Source organism: Octopus bimaculoides, chromosome 15 (genome assembly GCF_001194135.2).
Source record: "Octopus bimaculoides isolate UCB-OBI-ISO-001 chromosome 15, ASM119413v2, whole genome shotgun sequence".
NCBI classification, from domain to species: Eukaryota; Metazoa; Mollusca; class Cephalopoda; order Octopoda; family Octopodidae; genus Octopus; species Octopus bimaculoides.
The window spans coordinates 14,739,614-14,760,395 of NC_068995.1; the positions used below are offsets into that span (position 1 = coordinate 14,739,614).

General features: G+C 37.8%; 1 protein-coding gene across 1 annotated transcript in view; it reads left to right on the top strand.

Moving 5' to 3' along the window:
- Positions 1 to 20,782, top strand: part of LOC106876861 (RUN domain-containing protein 1) — an 89,190-nt gene that overhangs the window by 34,903 nt on the left and 33,505 nt on the right. Inside the window, exons 2-3 of the mRNA XM_052973187.1 lie at positions 8,431 to 8,589; positions 16,008 to 16,158. Coding sequence (XP_052829147.1) covers positions 8,456 to 8,589; positions 16,008 to 16,158 — 285 coding nt within the window. The 5' untranslated portion in view covers positions 8,431 to 8,455. The remainder of the gene's footprint in view (positions 1 to 8,430; positions 8,590 to 16,007; positions 16,159 to 20,782) is intronic.

Here is a 20,782-nt window from a genome sequence, read left to right on the forward strand (position 1 = left end):
TAGCACAAGCACAGGCAAGGTCAGTTTTGGCAAGGTTTTTACAGCTGGGTGCCCTTCTGAACACCAACTACTTTACAGTGTGAACCGGGTGCTTTTAAGTGGCAGCTACACTGACAGGGTCACCAAGTACTTGCAAAACAAAAACTTTTAAGAGCGGAGGAGGCATTGATGAAACCGTTATAGTGAGATAGATACATGCTTACCAACCACATGGTTCCGGGTTCAGTCCCACTGCGTGTGACACCTTGGGCAAGTGTCTTCTACTATAGCCTCGGGCCGACCAAAGCCTTGTGAGTGGATTTGGTAGATGGAAACTGAAAGAATCCCATCATATATATGTATATGTATATATGTGTGTCTGTTTGTCCCCCCCCCCCCCAACATCGCTTGACAACCGATGCTGGTGTGTTTACGCCCCCGTAACTTAGCAGTTCGGCAAAAGGGACCGACAGAATAAGTACTAGGCTTACAAAGAATAAGTCCTGGGGTCGATTTGCTCGACTAAAGGCAGTGCTCCAACATGGCCGCAGTCAAATGACTGAAACAAGTAAAAGAGTAATTGAACATGAATAGTAACAATAGAAAGCCTTTTGATTTGGTTGGAGCATGCAAAAATATTAATCAAGATTGTCTGACATCTGCCTCCAAGGCATTTTGAAGATTTCAATGCAAATATTCTCTAACAAAAACATTGAATGTAAGATGCTTGTTAACAAAGGCACATGTTTTGCATAGCATAAGGTTTGTCTGACATTCAGCCTTGTGACATTTTATAATTTTTTCTTTTTTTTTCTAATTGCTGTGCTTGAGAAAACAGGTCGAACTAGATGAAATTGTGGTTGTGGCCAGTGCTGGTGATGCATGAATGGCATTCATGCTGGCGATATGTTAAAACCACCCATACCAGTGACACATGTAAGGCACCCAGTACACTCTGTGGAGTGGTTGGTATTAGGAATGGCATCCAGCCATAGAAACCTGGTCAAAAACACACTGAAGCCTGGTGCAGCTCCCCAGCTTACCCTCTCTAGTCAAACTGTCTGATCCATGCCAGCATGGAAAACGAGTGATGATGATGATTTTAATTGGACTTTTCTTTAACTTTTACTTGATTAATCTGTTAGGCTGTGTGGCCATGCTGGGGCACTGCCTTGAAGGGTTTTTTTTTTTTTAGTCAAGTAAATCAACCACATTACTTATTTTTAAGTCTGCTGTTTATTCTATCAGTTTCTTTTGTCAGGCCACTAAGCTACAGAGACATAAACAAACCAACACTGGTTGTCACTATAGGGTGGACATACATACATACATACATACATAGTTATCATTAGCCCTGAAAGGGTATTTGAAATAGAATTGCTGTTTTCTTTGAGATACAAAGATCCCAGCGGTAATTGTGAGGTTTGGTATGTTCTAATATTTTCCAAATAATTCTATAATTTCTGATTTTAGCATTGATATACTTCAACAATGTTGTGTTCAAAGACCTTTCACTCTTCTTTACCTTCCTCTCATCTATATTCATTAGGGCAAAATTCCATTTGGCATCCAAGTCTCATATTCCACAGATTGAAAAACTATTCAATCCCACTGCTCTCTACCTATAGTATGCATTTTCTACCATAGCCTTCTTATTAATCAGTACTTTGTAAGTAGAATTTGGTTGAAGGGAAACTTTACAGAAAACTACTCTGTGTGTATATGTGTGTACACACGTGCATGTAATTTATTAGGTCAGCCAGTACTGGAGTTTACTCATATCTTGAATTTTGCAGGCCACAAAATTATATCCTTATCATTCATTTTGTCTGCACACTGAATAATCACGACATAAATTTTGTTTAATAAAGTCCTAGGGAGTAGGTGGGAACTGATTCTGGCTGAGAGGATAAATTTCACATTCTGCCTCCAGATTGTGCAAGAACAAAGGACACAACTGCATTGATAATTGCACTTCAGTATGCAGATGATGGTGGTTTGGGCATGTCACCTGCTCATCAGGGATGGCCAAAACAATCCTCCAGGGAACAGTTAAAGGTTACAGGGGCAGACAGAGGAAGAGGTGGGAAAACAATATCTGTGAGTAGACAGGCCTAAAGATGAGAGACGCAGTGCAAGAGGCAGAAGACAGAGATGGGTGGAGGGATCTGGTTGCAAAGTTATCAGCAATGCCCCAGTGGTCAGCCACACTACAGGATATATAAAATAATGCAGATGATGTCACAGTTTGACTGAAGGTCTTGCAACAAGCAGGAATTTGATCATGTCATTTTGGTACCAACTACTATACAGATTGTGGAAAATGTTAAGCACCTTTAATATCTGGCTAGTTGACTATTATAGAATGCAGGTATTGATCAGGCGAATTTAACATAGGATAAAATGTGCCAGCACATCTTTTGGTCTGTTTGAGGGACAACGAAACTTATGGTGTCTACGGTAATTCTTGTACCTCTGCTTCTAAATATATATGAACCAAGTAGGGATATTCAATAACAGTTCCTCGTCTTGTTTTTGATTGATAGTTTAGTGAGTGAAGAAGCAGAAGTGGGGAGGGCTGCTTATGTCATCAATGAAAAATAGGGGTAAAAAAAATGTACTAAAACCAGTTTTCATCTTCATTGTACATCTGTTTTCCATGCTGGCATGAGATGGATGTTTCAACAGGAGTGCACCAAACTCTAATGTCTACTTTGCCCTTCCTAAATCCAACCACTTCACAGTGTACTGGATACTTTTCACATGGTATTGGCACTAATGAAGTTACCAAATTACTCACAAGGCCAAACCCATTCAACTGAGTCGGGAAATAGTACTGAGAGAAGTGGCTTTATGCCAGATGGTGAGAGGTTAAAGTATAATAGAGGGGCAAGAACAGGTGTCTTGCTGCAAGGGAGAGATATGATTACCCCAGTTGGAAAAGAAAGAGTATGGTGCTGAAAATATGTTAGGGGACACCTTTGAGTTATTGGAAGATGAATTCAAGAGAAGTGGTATGGGTAGGTATGTAAGTTTGTGGGAGTACAAGAGGTAAGTGGCAGATGAAGAGAGATGGGATTAGAGGGAAATGCAGTGAGTGGTGAACATGGATGGAGGCATGGTTAATCATGAATATCTCCTTTTAGAAAAGAATTAAAGTGAAGATAAATCATTGCATGTAACTACAGTATTTTAATCATAATCAAATACTGTTGTTATTCGGTTGAGCTCACCTTCTTTCTGACTGATGTTTGTTGTTTGAACATATTACATGTTTTTGTCGCTGTACTTTACAGTAATATGAGTAAAGGTAGCGAGCAGCACAAAACTTTTTATCATTCAGTTCCATCATTCAGACAATCTATTTTGTCAGTTCGTGATGATAATACATAATTATTATTTCCCTGGAAGATAATCCTGTTGACATAAGCTTCTAATGTTGTCTGGCAACAAGTAGACACTGCCTACAACAAATTGCTTCCCTTCTACAGCTGCTGCTGCTGCTGGTACCACTACTGCTGCTATTTACTTATTGTTGTTGTTGTTGTTTTTCTCATACAGCTGCTTCACAAGAATATTTCTATGTGGTCTCCATAGTTAAGCGAAACTGTTCTTATTTCCTATTGAATAAATCAATAGTTTGTCTGCAAAGTCATTTGCCAGTTCTTTGAAAATACTCCCAACTACAGATTCTTTCATCTCATCTCATTTAAAATATTTTCCTGCCTGGTTCCTACCAACTTCTTAAATATTTTCTTATGACATTAATAGTTTAGTCCTTTAGCATTTAAACCTGCCATATCAGGCCCTAAGATTCTACCTACTTTATGTTCAAACTGGCCAGCTCCATCCTCTTGCACCTACCCTACAATGTCCTGCTAAAAAAAAAAACAATCACATTGTCAGAATCTCAGAGCTATGACATAATGAATGATTAATTCAAAACAATGTGAATTAATCCTTTCTACTATAGGCACAAAGCCTTAAATTTGGGGGAGGGGGTAGTCAATTACATCGACCCCAGTATTCAATTGGTTCTTATTTCATCGACTCTGAAAGGATGAAACGCAAAGTTGACCCCGGCAGAATTTGAACTCAGAACATAGCAACAAACAAAATACTGCTAAGCATTTCGCCTGGTGTGTTAACGATTCTACCAGCTTGCCACCTTCACAATGTGAATTAATAAACATTACATTTGACAGAGTTATCTGATTGGTAAAGATTTCAATGGAGTTTCATTCTTAAACTTTTTTTTGATTATTTTTGGATATTCCTGATGGAGAATTTTGAAAATATTCTTTGATGAAGTAGCGAAAATTTTTTTTTGCTTTTTTAATATATCAATCCCTTTTGTGTGGCACCTTGGGAAAGAATTTGTTTTCTATGGCCCTAGACCAACTAATGTCTTGTGAATGAATTTGGTAGATGGAAACTGTGTGGAAGCCTATCATGTGTGTGTGTGTTTGTTTTCCACAGACTGATTGCCAACTGGTGTTGGTTTATTTATGTCCATGTAATCTAGCAGTTCAGCTAAAAGAGATCCATAGAATAAGTACCAGACTTTAAAGAAAACAAGATATTGGCACTGATTTGTTCAACTAAACTCTTCAAGATGGTACTCCAGCATGGCCGCAGTCCAGTGACTGAAACTAATAAAAGGAAAGATGAATTGAATTGTAAACAAATTCAGGTTTGAGTTCAGTGATGTGATGTAATTAACATCAATCAATTAAGAAAAAACTCTTGATGATATTTTTATTAATATGCAGTCCTTTGACATATTTGTTCTGCACTAAATTACAGATACTCTCATCATCAGATATACAATGAAACAGTGCTAGGTCCATTGAAAACCTGTAACAAACAACACTATATTGTTCATAAAATGCAATATAAAATACATGAATAAAATATCTCCTGTAATATTCCTAAATGATTTGGGACTGATTTCCAATAAGTTAGAGGAATTGAGTTAATGCAGAATTAAATTTACTATTTTTCACAATCAAAAATCTATAACAGATTTTATATTTAGACCAATATGTCAGTAGATTAATAGCACAACCACTTAGCTTTTTCGTTTTTATGGAATTGTATGGAATAAGTGATTCTTCAGTTTATGATAAAAAAAAATTTTTTGCTAGTGTTTATATTTTTTAGTGACATTAATCTGTGGAAAATATGTTCACATGCATATACATACATACACATACATCAGCCAGTGCCTTTCAGAGGTCAACTTGCCTAGGGTCTTCAGTTCCTTCTGTGTTGAGCTGCATGCATACAATCAGGCTGTTGTTTCCAGCTCATTCTTTGAGGTCATCAATCCACAAACATCTTTGACACTCTTTTGCTCGCTTCCTCTCAACACTTTCAGTCAGGATGGTCTTGGACATTGACTCTTGGCACATTGTATGGACTTAATTCTCAACAAATGATGTCTTTGGACGAAGTAGTTGTATGCTGTCAACTTAATGTGACAGTCCCATGAAGGCAATAATACTACTGTTGGTTAGACCTAGGAAGCTGCACCGCTTCCTGTCGGCCTTGACACATTTCCTGTGTCCTATGTTTACAAAGGGGCGAGGTGCTTGTCTCCCCCTTATAAACATAAGGACACAGGAAATGTGTCAAGGCCGACAGGAAGCAGTGTAGCTTCCTAGGTCTAACCAACAGTAGTATTATTCCCTTCAGGGGACTGTCACATTAAGTTGACAGCATACAACTACTTCATCGTATTACTACTGCATAAATCTCTCTGAGAGATTTAGAAATGTATTATTTCTAAAAGGTGTCTTTGGATTTTCAGTTTTTCTAATATTGGAGCATTTGTTGCTCTCTTTCCACTTTGTTGTGTCCAATCTGTGCAAGATCCACATCTTAAAAACTTCAAAAATTTATTATAGTAAAAGAATGAAGAACCAAACATTCTGGACATAAGATCTTCACTTGACCACTGTTTGCATCGGTCAGACAGAATGTATTGAGGCAGATTTCCTATGACCAGAGGCACTTCTTGTTACCAGCCCTCACCTGTATGACAATGATTCTTGTTTATAACAATCTTGTGGTGTCTTCACACACACACACACACACACACACACATATCATCATCATTAACCTTTTAGCATTTAAACTGGCTATATCCAGCCAAAACATTCTATCTGTTTTACTTTCAAACTGGTCAGATCTGATTTCTGACACCTACCCAACAACGACATTCTAAAAAATTAACAGATGCCTCGTCAAAATCTCATAGCTACAAAACAGTATGTGATTAATTCAAAACAATATGAATAAATAAGCATTACTTTTGACAGAATAATGTGAATGCTAAAGGGTTAATATTTAATGTCTCTTCCATGCTGGCATGAGTTGGATGGTTTGACCAGTGCTGGTAAACCAGAGAACTACTCCAAGCTTCATTGTATGTATATGTGCATGTATGATATATATATAATGGGTTTCTTTCAATTTCTGTCAACCAGTTCAACTCATAAGGTCTTGGTTGGCTTGGGCCTATAGTAGTGAAAACATGTGCCTAAGGTGCCATGCAGTGGAACCAAATCCAAAACCATATGGTTGAGAAGCAAGCTTCTTAATGACTCAGCTACACTAGTGCACATAGACACACACACACAATGTCATAATTAGTCCTATAACAGTCACTTATCAAATAAATTAATATTCCTTGTGTCTGATGTAAGTTGGCAGTTAAAAAAAAAAAGTTTTAAAAAAAGTTTAAAAAAAAGGGAAAGAAGTACTGGGGTCAATTTGTTTGACTAAACCATTCAGAGCAGTGCTCCAGCATGGCTGCTGTCCAGTAACAAACAAGTAAAAGAAAACAAATAAAACATAATCCATTGAAGGTTAGTACTTCAGCATGGATGCCGTTTCAACTATTGAAACCAGTAAAATATAGAAACTAATAATAAAAAGATCAGCCATCTTTTCATAGAAATATATCTGCTCTAACTAGTAATTATATCTAGATAAGAAGTTATGAATGCATAATATGGATACATAAATGTCTTTTATGTACCAGCAATTTTATCACAATACAAAAACTTATGAATGAGTTGATATGGATGTCTGGGTTTTTATGCACCAATAATTTTTTGCAAGTTACCACTAGCTATTAGTCAAGACAGCAGCAGCAGTGTCAAACTACTAATTGAAAGTCTGGTGGCTTTTATCGTCTCACTTAGTCTGAGGTAATGTTGCAGGCACCTAACGCTCCATGGTTTTGTCTGACTGCCAGTTTGTGGATAGGATACCAGGAATAACACAGTGTAACATGATTTTTGTCTTTGAGTAGCTACTGTTATTTCCTATTTGCTAACCCCTAGAAAGTATGAAAAATGGCTAGTATTTCTTTTAAACTTCTCTTTTGTTACATTTATTCAAAACACAGAAGAATCACTCTCAGCACATGGCTGTGGTGCTCCCTGACTGCTCCTGCTCATGATCAGATATGCACATATTATCAGCCACTGAGAGACTTGTTCACGTGATTAAGGTCAAACAACTGACAAGCAAATCTGTGGTATTGAGTAGACTGTTTGCTATAACGTTATTTCTGCTTCAGCAACTCAACACTGAATCTGTTTGAAATGTCACAGAAAGTAGGTCAGTTTCAAAACATTGATCTCTAGGTGACAACAGCAAAGTTTGAAGAGAATCGTAGTCATTTCCTTTGATTTCTAGATAGAAACAAATAGGAAATAACACTTACTAACCAAAGGCAGAAAAAACAAGAGCACTCAGAGAGTGCAAACCTTCACCAATGCAGCAAAATGTTAGCTGGTTCTTATTTTATTGTTGTTTAGACTCATGTCGACTTTCTAATTTAGATATATTTCAAAAGTCAGTGCTGTTATTTAGACATGTCAAGAGAGATAGTTTTGTCTTTGGTTTTTTTAAATGTATGGCTTGAGACATAGACTTATATTTTTAGCCATAAGTCTAAATAGCAAAGGCCTAACTAAGGACAAATTCCTGAAGTATTTAATTACAGTTTTTACATGCTGAATTCAATATCCTTCTGAGGTTAACTTTGCCTTTCATCTCTCTGAGTTTAATCAAAGAGCCACTCAAATATTAGGGTTGATAGCATCTCCTAGTTCTCACCCCTTAAAATTGATGACCTTGTACCTAAATCAGAAAGCGTTGTCATTGTTGCTGCTGTTGTTGTTGTGAGGGCAGTGGAGAGGTGGAATCATTAATAGCATTGGACAAATATCTTGCAGTATTCATTCTGGCTTTTAACATTCTGATTTCAAATTCTCCCAAGCTCATCTGTAACTTTCATTTATTTGGATCAGAAAATTACCAAACCCTTCCCCATCAAAATTTATGACCTTGTACCTATCTATGATTTTATTATTGTTATTGGTTGTTGCCGTTATTATTTTAGTCAGTTATTTATTGTTATTGTATCTTTGGTAGTTATCCTTGAGGAATCTTTTTCAAAATGGAAGAAGTGGCTGCCAACACTGATGAGAGTTATGACAGTTTTGAGGACCAAAATTATGATGATCGTCCAACTGAAAGATGGGCTCCACTCGGGGCTTCAGTAAGCCCAGCTCCCTCAACTATAGAAAATGGGTAAGTATATCTGCCTTTCATGTCTGTTATCTTTTACAGTAATATATGCAAGAGAGTAAGGAGAGAGAAAAGGAGAGCGAGAGGCAGAGATTGTGATGGCAGGTAGTAAGAGTGGGTGGAATTGTTAGAAAGTGTTAGAGATGAGCAATGGCAAGAGATTGATGGACATTGAAGAGTGGGAGTGATGGCTAACAGAACAGTAATGAGGATATATTTCAGAGACGAAACAGACCTTTTGTTTCTCCAGCATCATGCTGGAAGAGAGAGGTAGAGTGATAGTGATGATGCTCTTAGACCTTTGGCACACACACATTCCATCGCTAGATGTCCATGTTGTAAAGTCATTAAGGACAGGAATGTCATGTGGCTTAAAAAAAAACATACCCCAAAACAACATCATCATCATTGTTTAACATCCACCTTCCATGCTAGCCAGCCAGGCAGAAGCCTGCACCAGACTGTTTTGACAAGATTGTTACAGTTGGATGCCCTTCCTCACACCAACCACTCAGCAGACTGGGCTTAGTGCTTTTTATGTGGCACAAGCACAGGCGAAGTCTGCAGTGCTTTTTATGTGGCACAAGCACAGGCGAAGTCTGCAGTGCTTTTTACATGGCACAAGCACAGGCGAGGTCAGTTTTGGCAAGGTTTTTACAGCTGGATGCCCTTCTGAACACCAAACACTTTACAGTGTGAACCGGGTGCTTTTAAGTGGCACCTACACTGGCAGGATTACCAAGTACTTGTAAGACACAAAAAAAAATTTTAATGGATAGAGGTGATGTGGAACTGCACAAGTTGCAACTCGGTAAAAGAACAGTGAAGAAAACATTACAAAAAATGCAGAAAGGGAGCTCTTTAAATCTGTTGCAGATAACCTGTCTGGCATTGATGGCATGATAAAATGTACCCAATTTATACCGTAAAGTTATAAAGTGGTTGGTGAGAGGAAACTTGTCTGAATTGCTATGTTTGCTAAACTACAATGGACCATTACAGGTGGTGAAGCACTGTGAGCTTTGTCTAAGCCAAGTTAATATGGAAATTAAATGAAGAATTTGATGATGTATAGTACCTAGGCATGGCTGTATGGTAAGAAGTTTGCTTCCTAACCTCATGGTTCTAAATTCAGTCCTATTGTATGGTGCCTTGAGAAAGTGTCTTTTACTATGGCCCCAGGTTATAGTAGAAGACACTTTGATTTGGTAGATGACTGCTTGACAACCTTTTTTTTGGTTTGTTTACAGCCTGGTAAGTTAGTGGTTTGGCAAAAAGAGGCCAACAGAATAAGTACCAGACTTAGAAAAAAAAATACTAGGGTTAATTTGTTTGGTTAAACCCTCAAGATAATACACACACACACACTATCCAGTCCCTTCTATCATTGAAAATGGACATTAAGCTATATGAATGTGTGTGTGTGAATGTATGTATGTATAAATATGTGTGTATTTATAAATATATGTGCACATGTTTATATGTGTGTGTGTGTGTGTGTGTGTGTGTGTGTGTGTGTGTGTGTGTACATGCATGTAGAAATATAGGTAAATAAGTAGAAGTTTAGGTGCCTGTATGGCTGTGTGATTTAGAAGTTGACTTCCCTTCCACATGGTCTCTGGTTCAGTTCTATTGGAACAAGTGTCTTCTGTTTATAACCCTTGGCCAACCAGTGCCTTCTGAATGGAATTCAGTGGACAGAAAATGTATGGAAGCCATTTTATGTGTGTGTGTGTGTGTGTGTGTGTGTCTCTCTCTCTCTCTCTCTCTCTCGTTGTCTTGGCATCATATCATAGTTGTAAACAAGTATCACCACCATGCAGATGATGTCCTTCATTTTCAGATGCCATAAGGCAATATTCCCTTGCTTGGAAATGGGAGGGTTTGCAACAGGAAAGGCATTTGGCCATAGAAAATCTGTCTCAACAAATTCCAGCTGGCTCGAGCAAGCCTGGAAAAGTGGATGCTAAAACAATGATGATGATATCTGCATGGAAGCTAGATCAATAGATATAATAATGTTGTTATAAATATACTAAAATGTACTTGCATTCTGGAAAGAATCATTTAAAATCTCCTTGGTAACTGTGTTCAGTGGTGGGGGGGGGGGCTATTGTTTATTCTTAGAATCTGTTTACAACCTCTGTTTAATCTAAGACTTTGTCCTTGCTCTTTATAAGAACATGGTTTATATCATGTATGTATGTATGTCTATGTATGTATGCACACACATACACACACATTTATATATAGGTTCAAGTGTAGCTGTGTTGTAAGAAGCTTGCTTCCTAACCACAAGTATCTGGGTTCAGTCCCACTACGTGGTACCATGGGCAAATGTTCTCTACTATAGTTTTGGGTTGACCAAAGCCTTGACAGTGGATTTGGTGGAAGGAAACTGAAAGAAGCTCATCATGTATGTGTGTGTGTATATATGTGTGTGTCTGTGTTTGTAGGTCGGTAGGTAGGTATGTGTGTGTATCTTTGTATCTGTGTTTGTCCCCCATCACCGCTTGACAATTGGTGTTGATGTGCTTACATCTCCATAGTTTAGCAGTTCTGCAAAAGAGACTGATAGAAGAAGTACCAGGTTTAAAAAAAAAAAAAAAATACTTGTGTCAATTTGCTCCACTAAAATACTTCAAAGTGGTGCTCCAGCATGGCTACAGTCTAATGACTGAAATAAGTAAGATATAAAAGAATACACATGCACACATATCTTGTCACCAAACTAAGAACAGTCCTTGTTTTTGTTTTTATGCTGCCTACTTCAAGACTGTTGGATGAGCTAAACTAGAATGAATATTGATTACAGCAATAAGGAATTAGTCTTTTACATGAATTAACAGACATGGCAAAATGTATTGTTTATGGAGATTTCATCCAAGCAACAACAACGAAAGACCAAGAATGAGAATCAGAATTATGTCTGTTGAAAAACTGTTATTGAGAAAGAAGTGATTTGGCTAATACTTACTAATGTGGATTAGATTTATATGTTGTTGTTTTTTTAGATTGTTTTTTGCTTTTACCTTTTGCTATTGTCACCAACGTGCTAGCATCCACAATTATTCTTCAACTGAATATTTTTCTGCTGATTTTTTTTTTTTTTGCTTCTTTCTAACGCAAGAACTGAACAATCACTCGGACTACCAGGGTAACCTAGAAATATGAACATTTGCGTAGAAATGATATCAGGTTTATTGTTGTCACAGATTCATAAATTATAAGTATCTATACACACATTGTGCTAAAAGACAGAGGAACACTCACATATTCATATACAAATGCACATACACACACATTGTCATCATTTAATGTCCATGTTCCATACTGGCATGGGTTGGACAGTTTGACAAGAACCTAGTGAGTCCAAAGACTGTGTCCTTCTCTAGTGTTTGCTCTGGCATAGATTCTACAGCTGGATGCCCCACCTCATGCCAACTATTAGGTCATTAAAAATGAAATGTCCGATTTCGAACTGGAAGTTTATTTTACTTTATCTCAACAAAAAGTAATGCTGTTATTCAAAGTAATCCCCTAAAATCAGACATTTCATTCTTAATGACCTGATACTTTACAGTGTGTACTGGGTGCTTTTTTACATGTCATCAGTGCTATTGAGGCCACAATGTAGCTTACAGATTAACAAACCCAAGGAGGGTGAGGGCTGCATCTGTATGTTAAAGTATGAGAAAAGAGGTGGTTCTTGTTGTAGACAAGCTACATGGCTATTCACATTTAGGGGAGAGAGAAAGAGAATGAATTAGAAGTATCCCCAAAGAGACAGACAGTGGTGATGAGATGTCCAGGTGTCACCTCAGGCAGATGAGCAGTTGTGAGTGGGGGTAGTGGGGGTTTTGCAAGAGTAAGTGGGAAGAGATTGAGAGGAGAGGGTACACAAGTTGAGGAGGCTACAGGGATGTGAGCTGTAGGGTAGTAATGATGGTACCATTAACAGTGAGAAGAGATATATGCTTGGGTAGGATGCAGGAACAGAATAGACAGAGAGAAAGAGAGAGAGAGATACACATGCAGTGTGTGTGTGTGTGTGTGTGTGCACCACTAATTTAGTTCCTAATTCTGTAGTGTTAGCAAATTACTTATTCTATCGGTCTCTTTTGCTTGAACTGCTAAGTTATAAGGACATAAACAATCCAACACCAGTTGTCAGGCCATGGAATGGATTGGACAAATACACATACACACACATGTGATGGACTTCCACACCGTTGCCCTCCCCCACACACACACAAACACCTCCAGCATTTTTTTTTTTTTTGAAATGTAAATGAATATTATCAACATCAAGGATGCTGTGAACCAACTTTTAGATCTCACATAATCTTGACATTTACCTTACTGCATTTTAAAAGGTTATCAGAGAGAGATTCTCATCCAAAGTTTTACCATATCTTTAGACCATTAAAGAATAACCAAACCTTTATTACCTTTTTACTTTCATGGTCGTTGTTTAATATCTCGTATCTTATAGTATTTTATTTAGATGTTTGTTTCTTTTAATAGGTCAAGATATAGTTTAGAAGGATATGGTAAAAAAACGGTCTGGCATTAAGATACTCTCAGCCAAGTTATAATTAATATGATTAAATCATGGACATCAAATAGCTAACTAGAAAGATTGACACTGATTCTGCTTCACTGATTAATTTCTTTTAATTAGCTGTTTGGTACTTACTATCATCATCATCATTGTTTTACCAATTCCAAGCTTAAGAATTCACATCTGCTCTGTTTTTATTCCTGTTGAATTTCTGAGCTTTAATGTACTTTGTGCTGCAAACATCAGTTTTCCTGTCTTCTTGATACAAGCATCAGATCATTTAGAGATGTTATCTGATATAGGCCTATGTCCTGCCATTCATATACTTCATGTCATGGTGTCTCCCACTGAGCTAAACTTAGAAAACATTGATTTTTTTTTTTTTTTTTCTCCATTTAAATAGTTGTAGATGTTTTGGTGTTGATCCTTCATGTTGATCAGACATGTCCAACCACCACTATAAAGTCCGAAGTTTGTTTAATTGACAGTACACAGCTTATCATATTTAGCTTTAAGAATCAAACAGAAAGTTGTTTGTTTGTTGTTTTTTTTTTCCAATGTTTTATTATTTAAATAAGTTTCCTAAGACTAACACATTTTTTGTTCTATAAAAAGAGAAAATCCTAATGAAATAAAATCCAACAAAGAGCATCATCATTATCATCATCAGTGTTTTAACATCCACTTTTCCATGCTTGCATGGGTCAGCCAAAGCTGCTTATTAAGGTAGATTTTCTACAACCAGTTTGCTCTTACTCTTGCCAATTCTCACTTGTTTCCTAGGAATGAAATATTTCCCCTGTGGGCATGGCTTGACATATTTTCATAGAAGACTGGAAATGTATGACGCTGCTTGTATGATAACATTTATTTACTACTACCATGCGATGTCAAAACAAGGAGACAAACATACACATACATTATGCATGCATACGCACACATACACACTCACACAATGAACTTCTTTCAATTTCCATCTACCAAATCCACTCACAAGGCTTTGGTCAGTCTGGAGCTACAGTAGAAGACACTTGCCCAAGGTGTCACGCCGTGGGACTGAACCCAAAACCATGTAGTTGGGAAGCAAACTTCTTAACCACACAGCCACACCTGTACCTATGTGTATACTAATTGAATTATCTAAAACTATCATTTAGCTAAGTAATTAGAGTGTTGGATTGAATACCTCACAGTGTTTGTTCTAACATTCAGCTGAGTTCAAATCCTGCCAAGGTCAACTTTGCTTCTCCTCCTTTTGCCATTGATAAATAAAGTACCAGTCCATGACAGTGGATTGGTAGAATGGTAAGAATATCAGACTGGATGCCTTGCAGTATTTGTTCTAGTTTTTTTATGTTCTGAGTTCAAATTTCACCATGGCCTACTGGGGTGGTACATTGGATCTGTCACCTGACTTAGCAGTACCCTCTGGCACTCACTTTTGTGCTCTTTGTTCAGATTCCTTCATGGCCTACTTCAGTAGCAGTAGAGTTAGTCTGTCACTTGGTTCAATATCACCATCTGGCAACTTGAGTTCCTTTAGAAGAGTCCACCCTGTTACAAGCACTTAGGCTAGGTTCTCAGTTTGAGGCTATAAAGACTGTTGTTACCTGCAAGGCTAAGGTGTCTGCCCTTCCTCAACACAATATGTTTATACTGGAGATAAAGACTATTTCCAAGGTAAACATGACCAAGAGCAGGAGTGATGACCAAGATTGTGGAAAATGGGGAGAGCATGAATATTAGTCTGACCGAAGGCAGGTGGGTTTAGAGTGATACGATTATAAGAGAGGAGATTTTTGTGTTGTCTCTTATTCTGCCTAACTAGCTCTGTTTTCAAAAGCATGTGGGTAGTTAATATTTTGTATTAGATGCATAGTGAGATGAGGCGAGGAAGATTGTTTTGATAGTGAGTTCTTAGAGAAACCAGAAAGAAATCAACCGTTTGATGAACATATAAATTTTACATAGATGTGCAGTGATGTGCATGATGCAAACAGGTGCTTCTGCAGATAGGAAGTAAAATCTATAGGAATATCTAGGATTTAGTTTGTTCTTCTAAACTGAGATACTAACAACATGGAATAACAGCATTTATATATTTTTTAAATATCTGATTGATAGGTGGATTGATATGGAGGTAGATATGTAGATAATTATATAGATTGACAGATAGATAGGTCAGTTAAGTAGATGAATAGATAGCTGGAAATATAAACAGACAGGTAGACAAAGAGACAGACTGACTGATACATTGGTGGAGAGAGAGACACAGAGAGAAAGACAAATAGTTAGACACAAGTTCGATGGACAGACAGGCATACAGATCAATAGACAAATGGTTAGACTGCTGGACAAATAGATGGATAGACAGATGGGTAGCCAGACAGACTGGCAAAGACTTAAAAAGACAAACTAATAGAGACTCTCTCATATTCTTGTTCATACTTGCTTACACTCTCTCTCTCTCTCTCTCATATTTTAGTTACCTGTTTTTAATTCATTATTCTATTGATTTCTCTTTAGTGTTCAAGACCTTTTCTGTTGTAAGAACAAAATATAATTAATTCTTTTAACCCTAATTAATGTATTCCTGATAACTTTGTTTCCCCATCTCACTCAAGACTAACAAAAATCCTAGCCAACTCTGCTAAAACCCAAACTCTCTTCTCCACACTAACTAATGTTCCAAATACACTAAAACCATATTGAATACACACACACACACACACACACTGGAAGTGGAAGTAACTTAATATTTTGACAACTTAACTCAGCTGAATGAGAATTGATTTGTTTTTTAGTGTTTCAGCTAAATTCACAGAACAGCTTGCGTTGTATTTATTTATTCTTTCAGTGGTGTCATGCTAACTGAATCAGAGCAACTGCGACAGCTGGAAGAACAACAAGAACAACTCAACTCCTACTTGCAGGCTTTAACTACTCATTTTGCTCAGGTGCAGTTCCGCTTGAAACAGACTGTAAATGCCCCACCTGAAGAAAAAGAAGTATGTTGAGCTTTTCTGTTTTTTTTCTCTATCTTTCTTTACATTTTTTTTTGTTCTTGAGTCATCTGTGAAAAAGAACTGTTGTCTCTGACTAATGTTTATTGCACTGTTTCTTATCTTTAACATATTTTTGTTGTTAATACTCTGAACTGCTAAACGATTTTTCAAGTTCAGTTTCATTTAGACTTGATATATCTTAGTTTATTTTCCTCTGTATATATATTTGGCTATGAGTTTTATTGCAGGGTCTGTAGGGATATATTCTCTTACTAATTTCAGTAAGTACGCTGCATCCATGATAGGAGATATATATATATCGAGAGAGAGAGAGAGGTATAGCTGTGTGGTTAAGAAGTTTGCTTCCCAACCATGTGATTTCAAGTTCAGTCCTTTTGTGTGGCATCTAGAGCTAGTGTCTTCTGCTATAGCCCACAGCTGACCAAAGCCTTGTGAGTGGATTTGGTTGATGGAAACTGAAAGAAGTTGTGTGTGTGTGTGTCTGCAGGTCTTGATATCACATGGTAGTTGTACATGAATGTCACTGTCATGCAGACAGTGTCATTCATTTCCAATATTCTGTAGAAACATGTCTGGCCATGTGGAAATATTTACCTTGCTAGAAAACAAGTGAAGTCTGGCATCAGAAAGGTCATCAGCCCATAGAAAAATATGTGATTGTTAAAATGAGGATGATCACACACACACACATGATCAGCATCATTTTATGCCCACACTCCACGCTTGCTGGGGCTGGATGTGATCAGGTTCTAAAGTTAAGGGGAGCAAGCACATAAAAAAAAAGGTGTTGTGACACATACCAAGCAATTTTTAATTCATTGATGATACGTTTTATAAAAGGCACCAATTTTGAAAAATGTGCTTGAGATAGAAGTAGTCGCTCCCTTTGTTCCCCTATAAGATATACCACTGGATATGGTGCAACAGGATATGGCGGGACTGAGAACCTTGTCTTGCTCTAGTGTCTCAGTTTTCATATGGTTTCTATGGCCGGATACCCTTTCTAATGTCAGCCTCTTTACAGTGTGTACGGGATGCATTGTCCTTGGCATCTGCACTAGTGTGGTCATCATGTAATTTTCAAGACTAAATATCCACCCCTTAACTAAGAAAAGGCAGTGGCTTTAAACGAGGTCTTGAGAGTTTAAAGTATGTCAGGAGGACCAGGAATAGGTTTCTTGCTGTAGGGGTGATACACGACTACTCTGCATTATATGAGTAGATGGGAGTTAATAGGGTGGAAGAGTGATAAAGATGGTAGTGGTAATAGAGTGCCACAGCATATCTTCAAGGTACAAGAAGGGGAAAAGAAGAGAGCATGGAGGCAGAATATCAGGAAGGGTGGATGGATAGAGGTTGCAAGAGTATAGGAGAAGAGTAAGAGATTTTTAGAAATAGAAATGTGGTGAATGTAGAGAATGGTGAATGAGAGTGGTGTATGTTGGTCGATGGTAAATAGGAGTGGAAGAGAAAGGTGATAGGGATGGGTGAGCCTAAGAGAAATTAGCTTTATTCAAGACAGAAGACTGTATTGATATGGGTATGTGGTGCATATGAATGAAGGCAGCCAAATAAAGATGTGCAAATTGCTTTCAGTTGATATAGTTTGTGGAAGAAGGAGAACTAGGAAGACATAGGATGGAGTGAATGCTGATCTCAGGATGTTGAACTTCTCAGGGATGGCAATGGACCAAATAGGCAGTGCTTAAGAAGATCCTCCCTGTTAACTCCCATCTACTCGTATATAACACAGTCATACTATCATCATTATCACCATCATCAATTAATATTCCCTTTTCCATGCTTGCATGGAGCAGATTTTTTTTACAGTTGAATGCTCTTCATTTTATCAACCCTCACCTGTTTCCAAGCAGTAATATTTTCCTATAGCTAAACACACCCACACATAGACGATATGACAGACTCCTTTCAGTTTCAAATCCACTCATAAGGCTTGCTTTAGTTGGCTCAGGGCTATAGTAGAAAGACACTTGCCCAATGTGCTGCACAGAAGGACCGGATTGAAGACCACATGGTTGGGAAGCAAGCTTCTTGACCACAGAGCCATGCATCATCTTGAAATTTATCAGATTTAAATAAAACCATTTCCAAACAAATAGATTTGTTCTCAACAAATGTAAAATCCTTCTTTCTATGTCACATGAAACAAACAAAAATGCAATAAATGATAATTTTTTTATAAATAGGTGTTGGTGTCAGGTGATATGACATGAAACATGTTGATACAAGCACAAACATAAAGTGTTTGTAGAGAATGTACAGTGTAGATTAATAACTCTCAGAACTTAGCACTGGCTCGTAATGGATAATAATTTTATTGATATTAGAATTATAGAAGACTGACATAACTATAACAAGGCAGGATTGTGGTGATTGATACAGCTTTGTTAGTGCACATATCTACTCTAGAAAGGCATTGGTTGGCCTGTGGCTACAGTAAAAGACACTTGCCCAAGGTGCCATGCAGTGGGACTGAACTCAGAACTGTGTGGTTGGGAAGCAAGCTTCTTACCACAGTCACACCTGTACTTGTTTTTTTATTGACCCCCCAACAAAGGGATGAAAGGCAAAGTTGAGCTTAGTAGGATTTGAACTCAGAATGTCAAGAGCTGGAAGAAATGCCACAAAGAATTTTGTCCAGCATGCTAATAATTCTGTCAGCTTGCCACTTCCTTAGCCACTAAACAGGGGAAAACTAACCATCCTTTTCACACCAAAGGAAGATGGTGGGTTGATCTTCAAAATAAACTAGTCTGATAGACACAATAACCTTAAGCAGGTCACTTCTCCATGTGATAGTAGCTGTTTGGCACAGGTTCTAGTTTATTGGTGTTTGTCTCTTGTTATGTTCATTGTAGCTTCTTTTTCCTGATATTGCTGTTGATGTTGTAATGGTGGTTGTTGTAGTTTTTACATTGGCCTAACTTAGACTATGTATCACCCAGGGCACCCCTTGAGTTTTCCACCCCACCACAGGGCACCTAACCCTATACAGACTTATACAGCAGACCAAAAAGTGCCAACCGTTAACCCCCTCCTCTAAGCCACACTACTGGGCTTTTGTTGTTACTGTGGTAATTGTTTTTGTTGCAGTTTTTTTGTTTTTTTTGTACATTCAATCTCATCTTTTTGATTTTTGCTTATTTTGGCCCTTGTCACAGTTTTGGGTTGTGGCAAGAGGGGAGGTTGAAGTCAGCTTCTATTTCTAATTTTTTTTTTTACCCTACCAAATCTCACTCACATGATATTGATCAACATAACACTTGCCAAAAGTGCCACACAGCAGAATTGAACCCAGAACAATGTGTATTGCTAAACAAACCTCTTAATCATGTTGCTGTGCTTTTAATGTATATTGAAGTGTCTCACCAAATAATATTTTAAATATTACAACACAGTTTCTCCAACCTTGCATGTATATCTGTGGTAACAGCTGGCAACAAAACAGCTGAATTGATAATGACTATATTAATGATAATAATAATAATGTTTACTCCATTCGTTTGTTTTATAATTTGATTTTATTATTCTATTCTATTATTTTATGACCATTGATTCATGTAATTCTTTTAATTTGGGCTCATTTCTGTCTCTCTCTCTCTCTCTCTCCCTCCCTCCCTCCTTCTTTCCCTCCCTCCCTCCTTTTCTCTCTCTCCCTCCCTCACCTATCTCTCTCTCACCTTTTCCCCAACCCTACATATCTCATTAGTATCATTCTAACTTGAAATGTATGTCACTGAGATAGTCTCTTTTTTTTTTTTATTATCTTTTACTTGTTTCGGTCATTGGACTGCAGCCATGCTAGGGCACTGCCTTGAAAGGGTTAGTTAAACAAATTAACCCCAGGACTTATTCTTAAGTCCGTTACTTATTCTATCAATCTCCTTTGCCGAACCACTAAGTTATATGGACATAAGCAAACCAACACCTGTTGTCAAGCAGTAGTGAGGGACACACACACACACATACATGAAGGACTTCAAACAGTTTCCATCTACCAAATTCGCTCACGAGATTTTGATTGGTCTGAGGTTTATAGTAGAAGAACTTGTCCAAGGTGCCATGCAGTGGGACTGAACATGAAACCACATGGTTGCAAAGTAAACTTCTTGACCACACATCTATGTCTGGTCCTATGTAAATATATATAAGAATATAGAAAGGACAGTAAAATAACTGACAGCATTTAACTAGAAGTGGAAGCGCAATGGTCCAGTGGTTAGGGCAGCGGACTCGCAGCCAGAGGATCGCGGTTTCGATTCCCAGACTGGGTGTTGTGTGTGTTTATTGAGCGAAAACACCTGAAAGTTCCACGAGGCTCTGGCAGGGGGTGGTGGCGACCCCTGTTGTACTCTTTCGCCCCAACTTTCTCTCACTCTTTCTTCCTGTTTCTTGAGTAAAGTTGCAATGGACTGGCGTCCCGTCCAGCTGGAGGCGGGAGATACATACGCCAAAGAAACCGGGAAACCGGGCCCATGAGCCTGGCTAGGCTTTGAAAAAGGGTGCAAAAAAAATTTAACTATAAAAACTGAAAAGAGATCTATTGAAGACAATCTCTACATTAGTCATTCCTCAATCTTTTTGA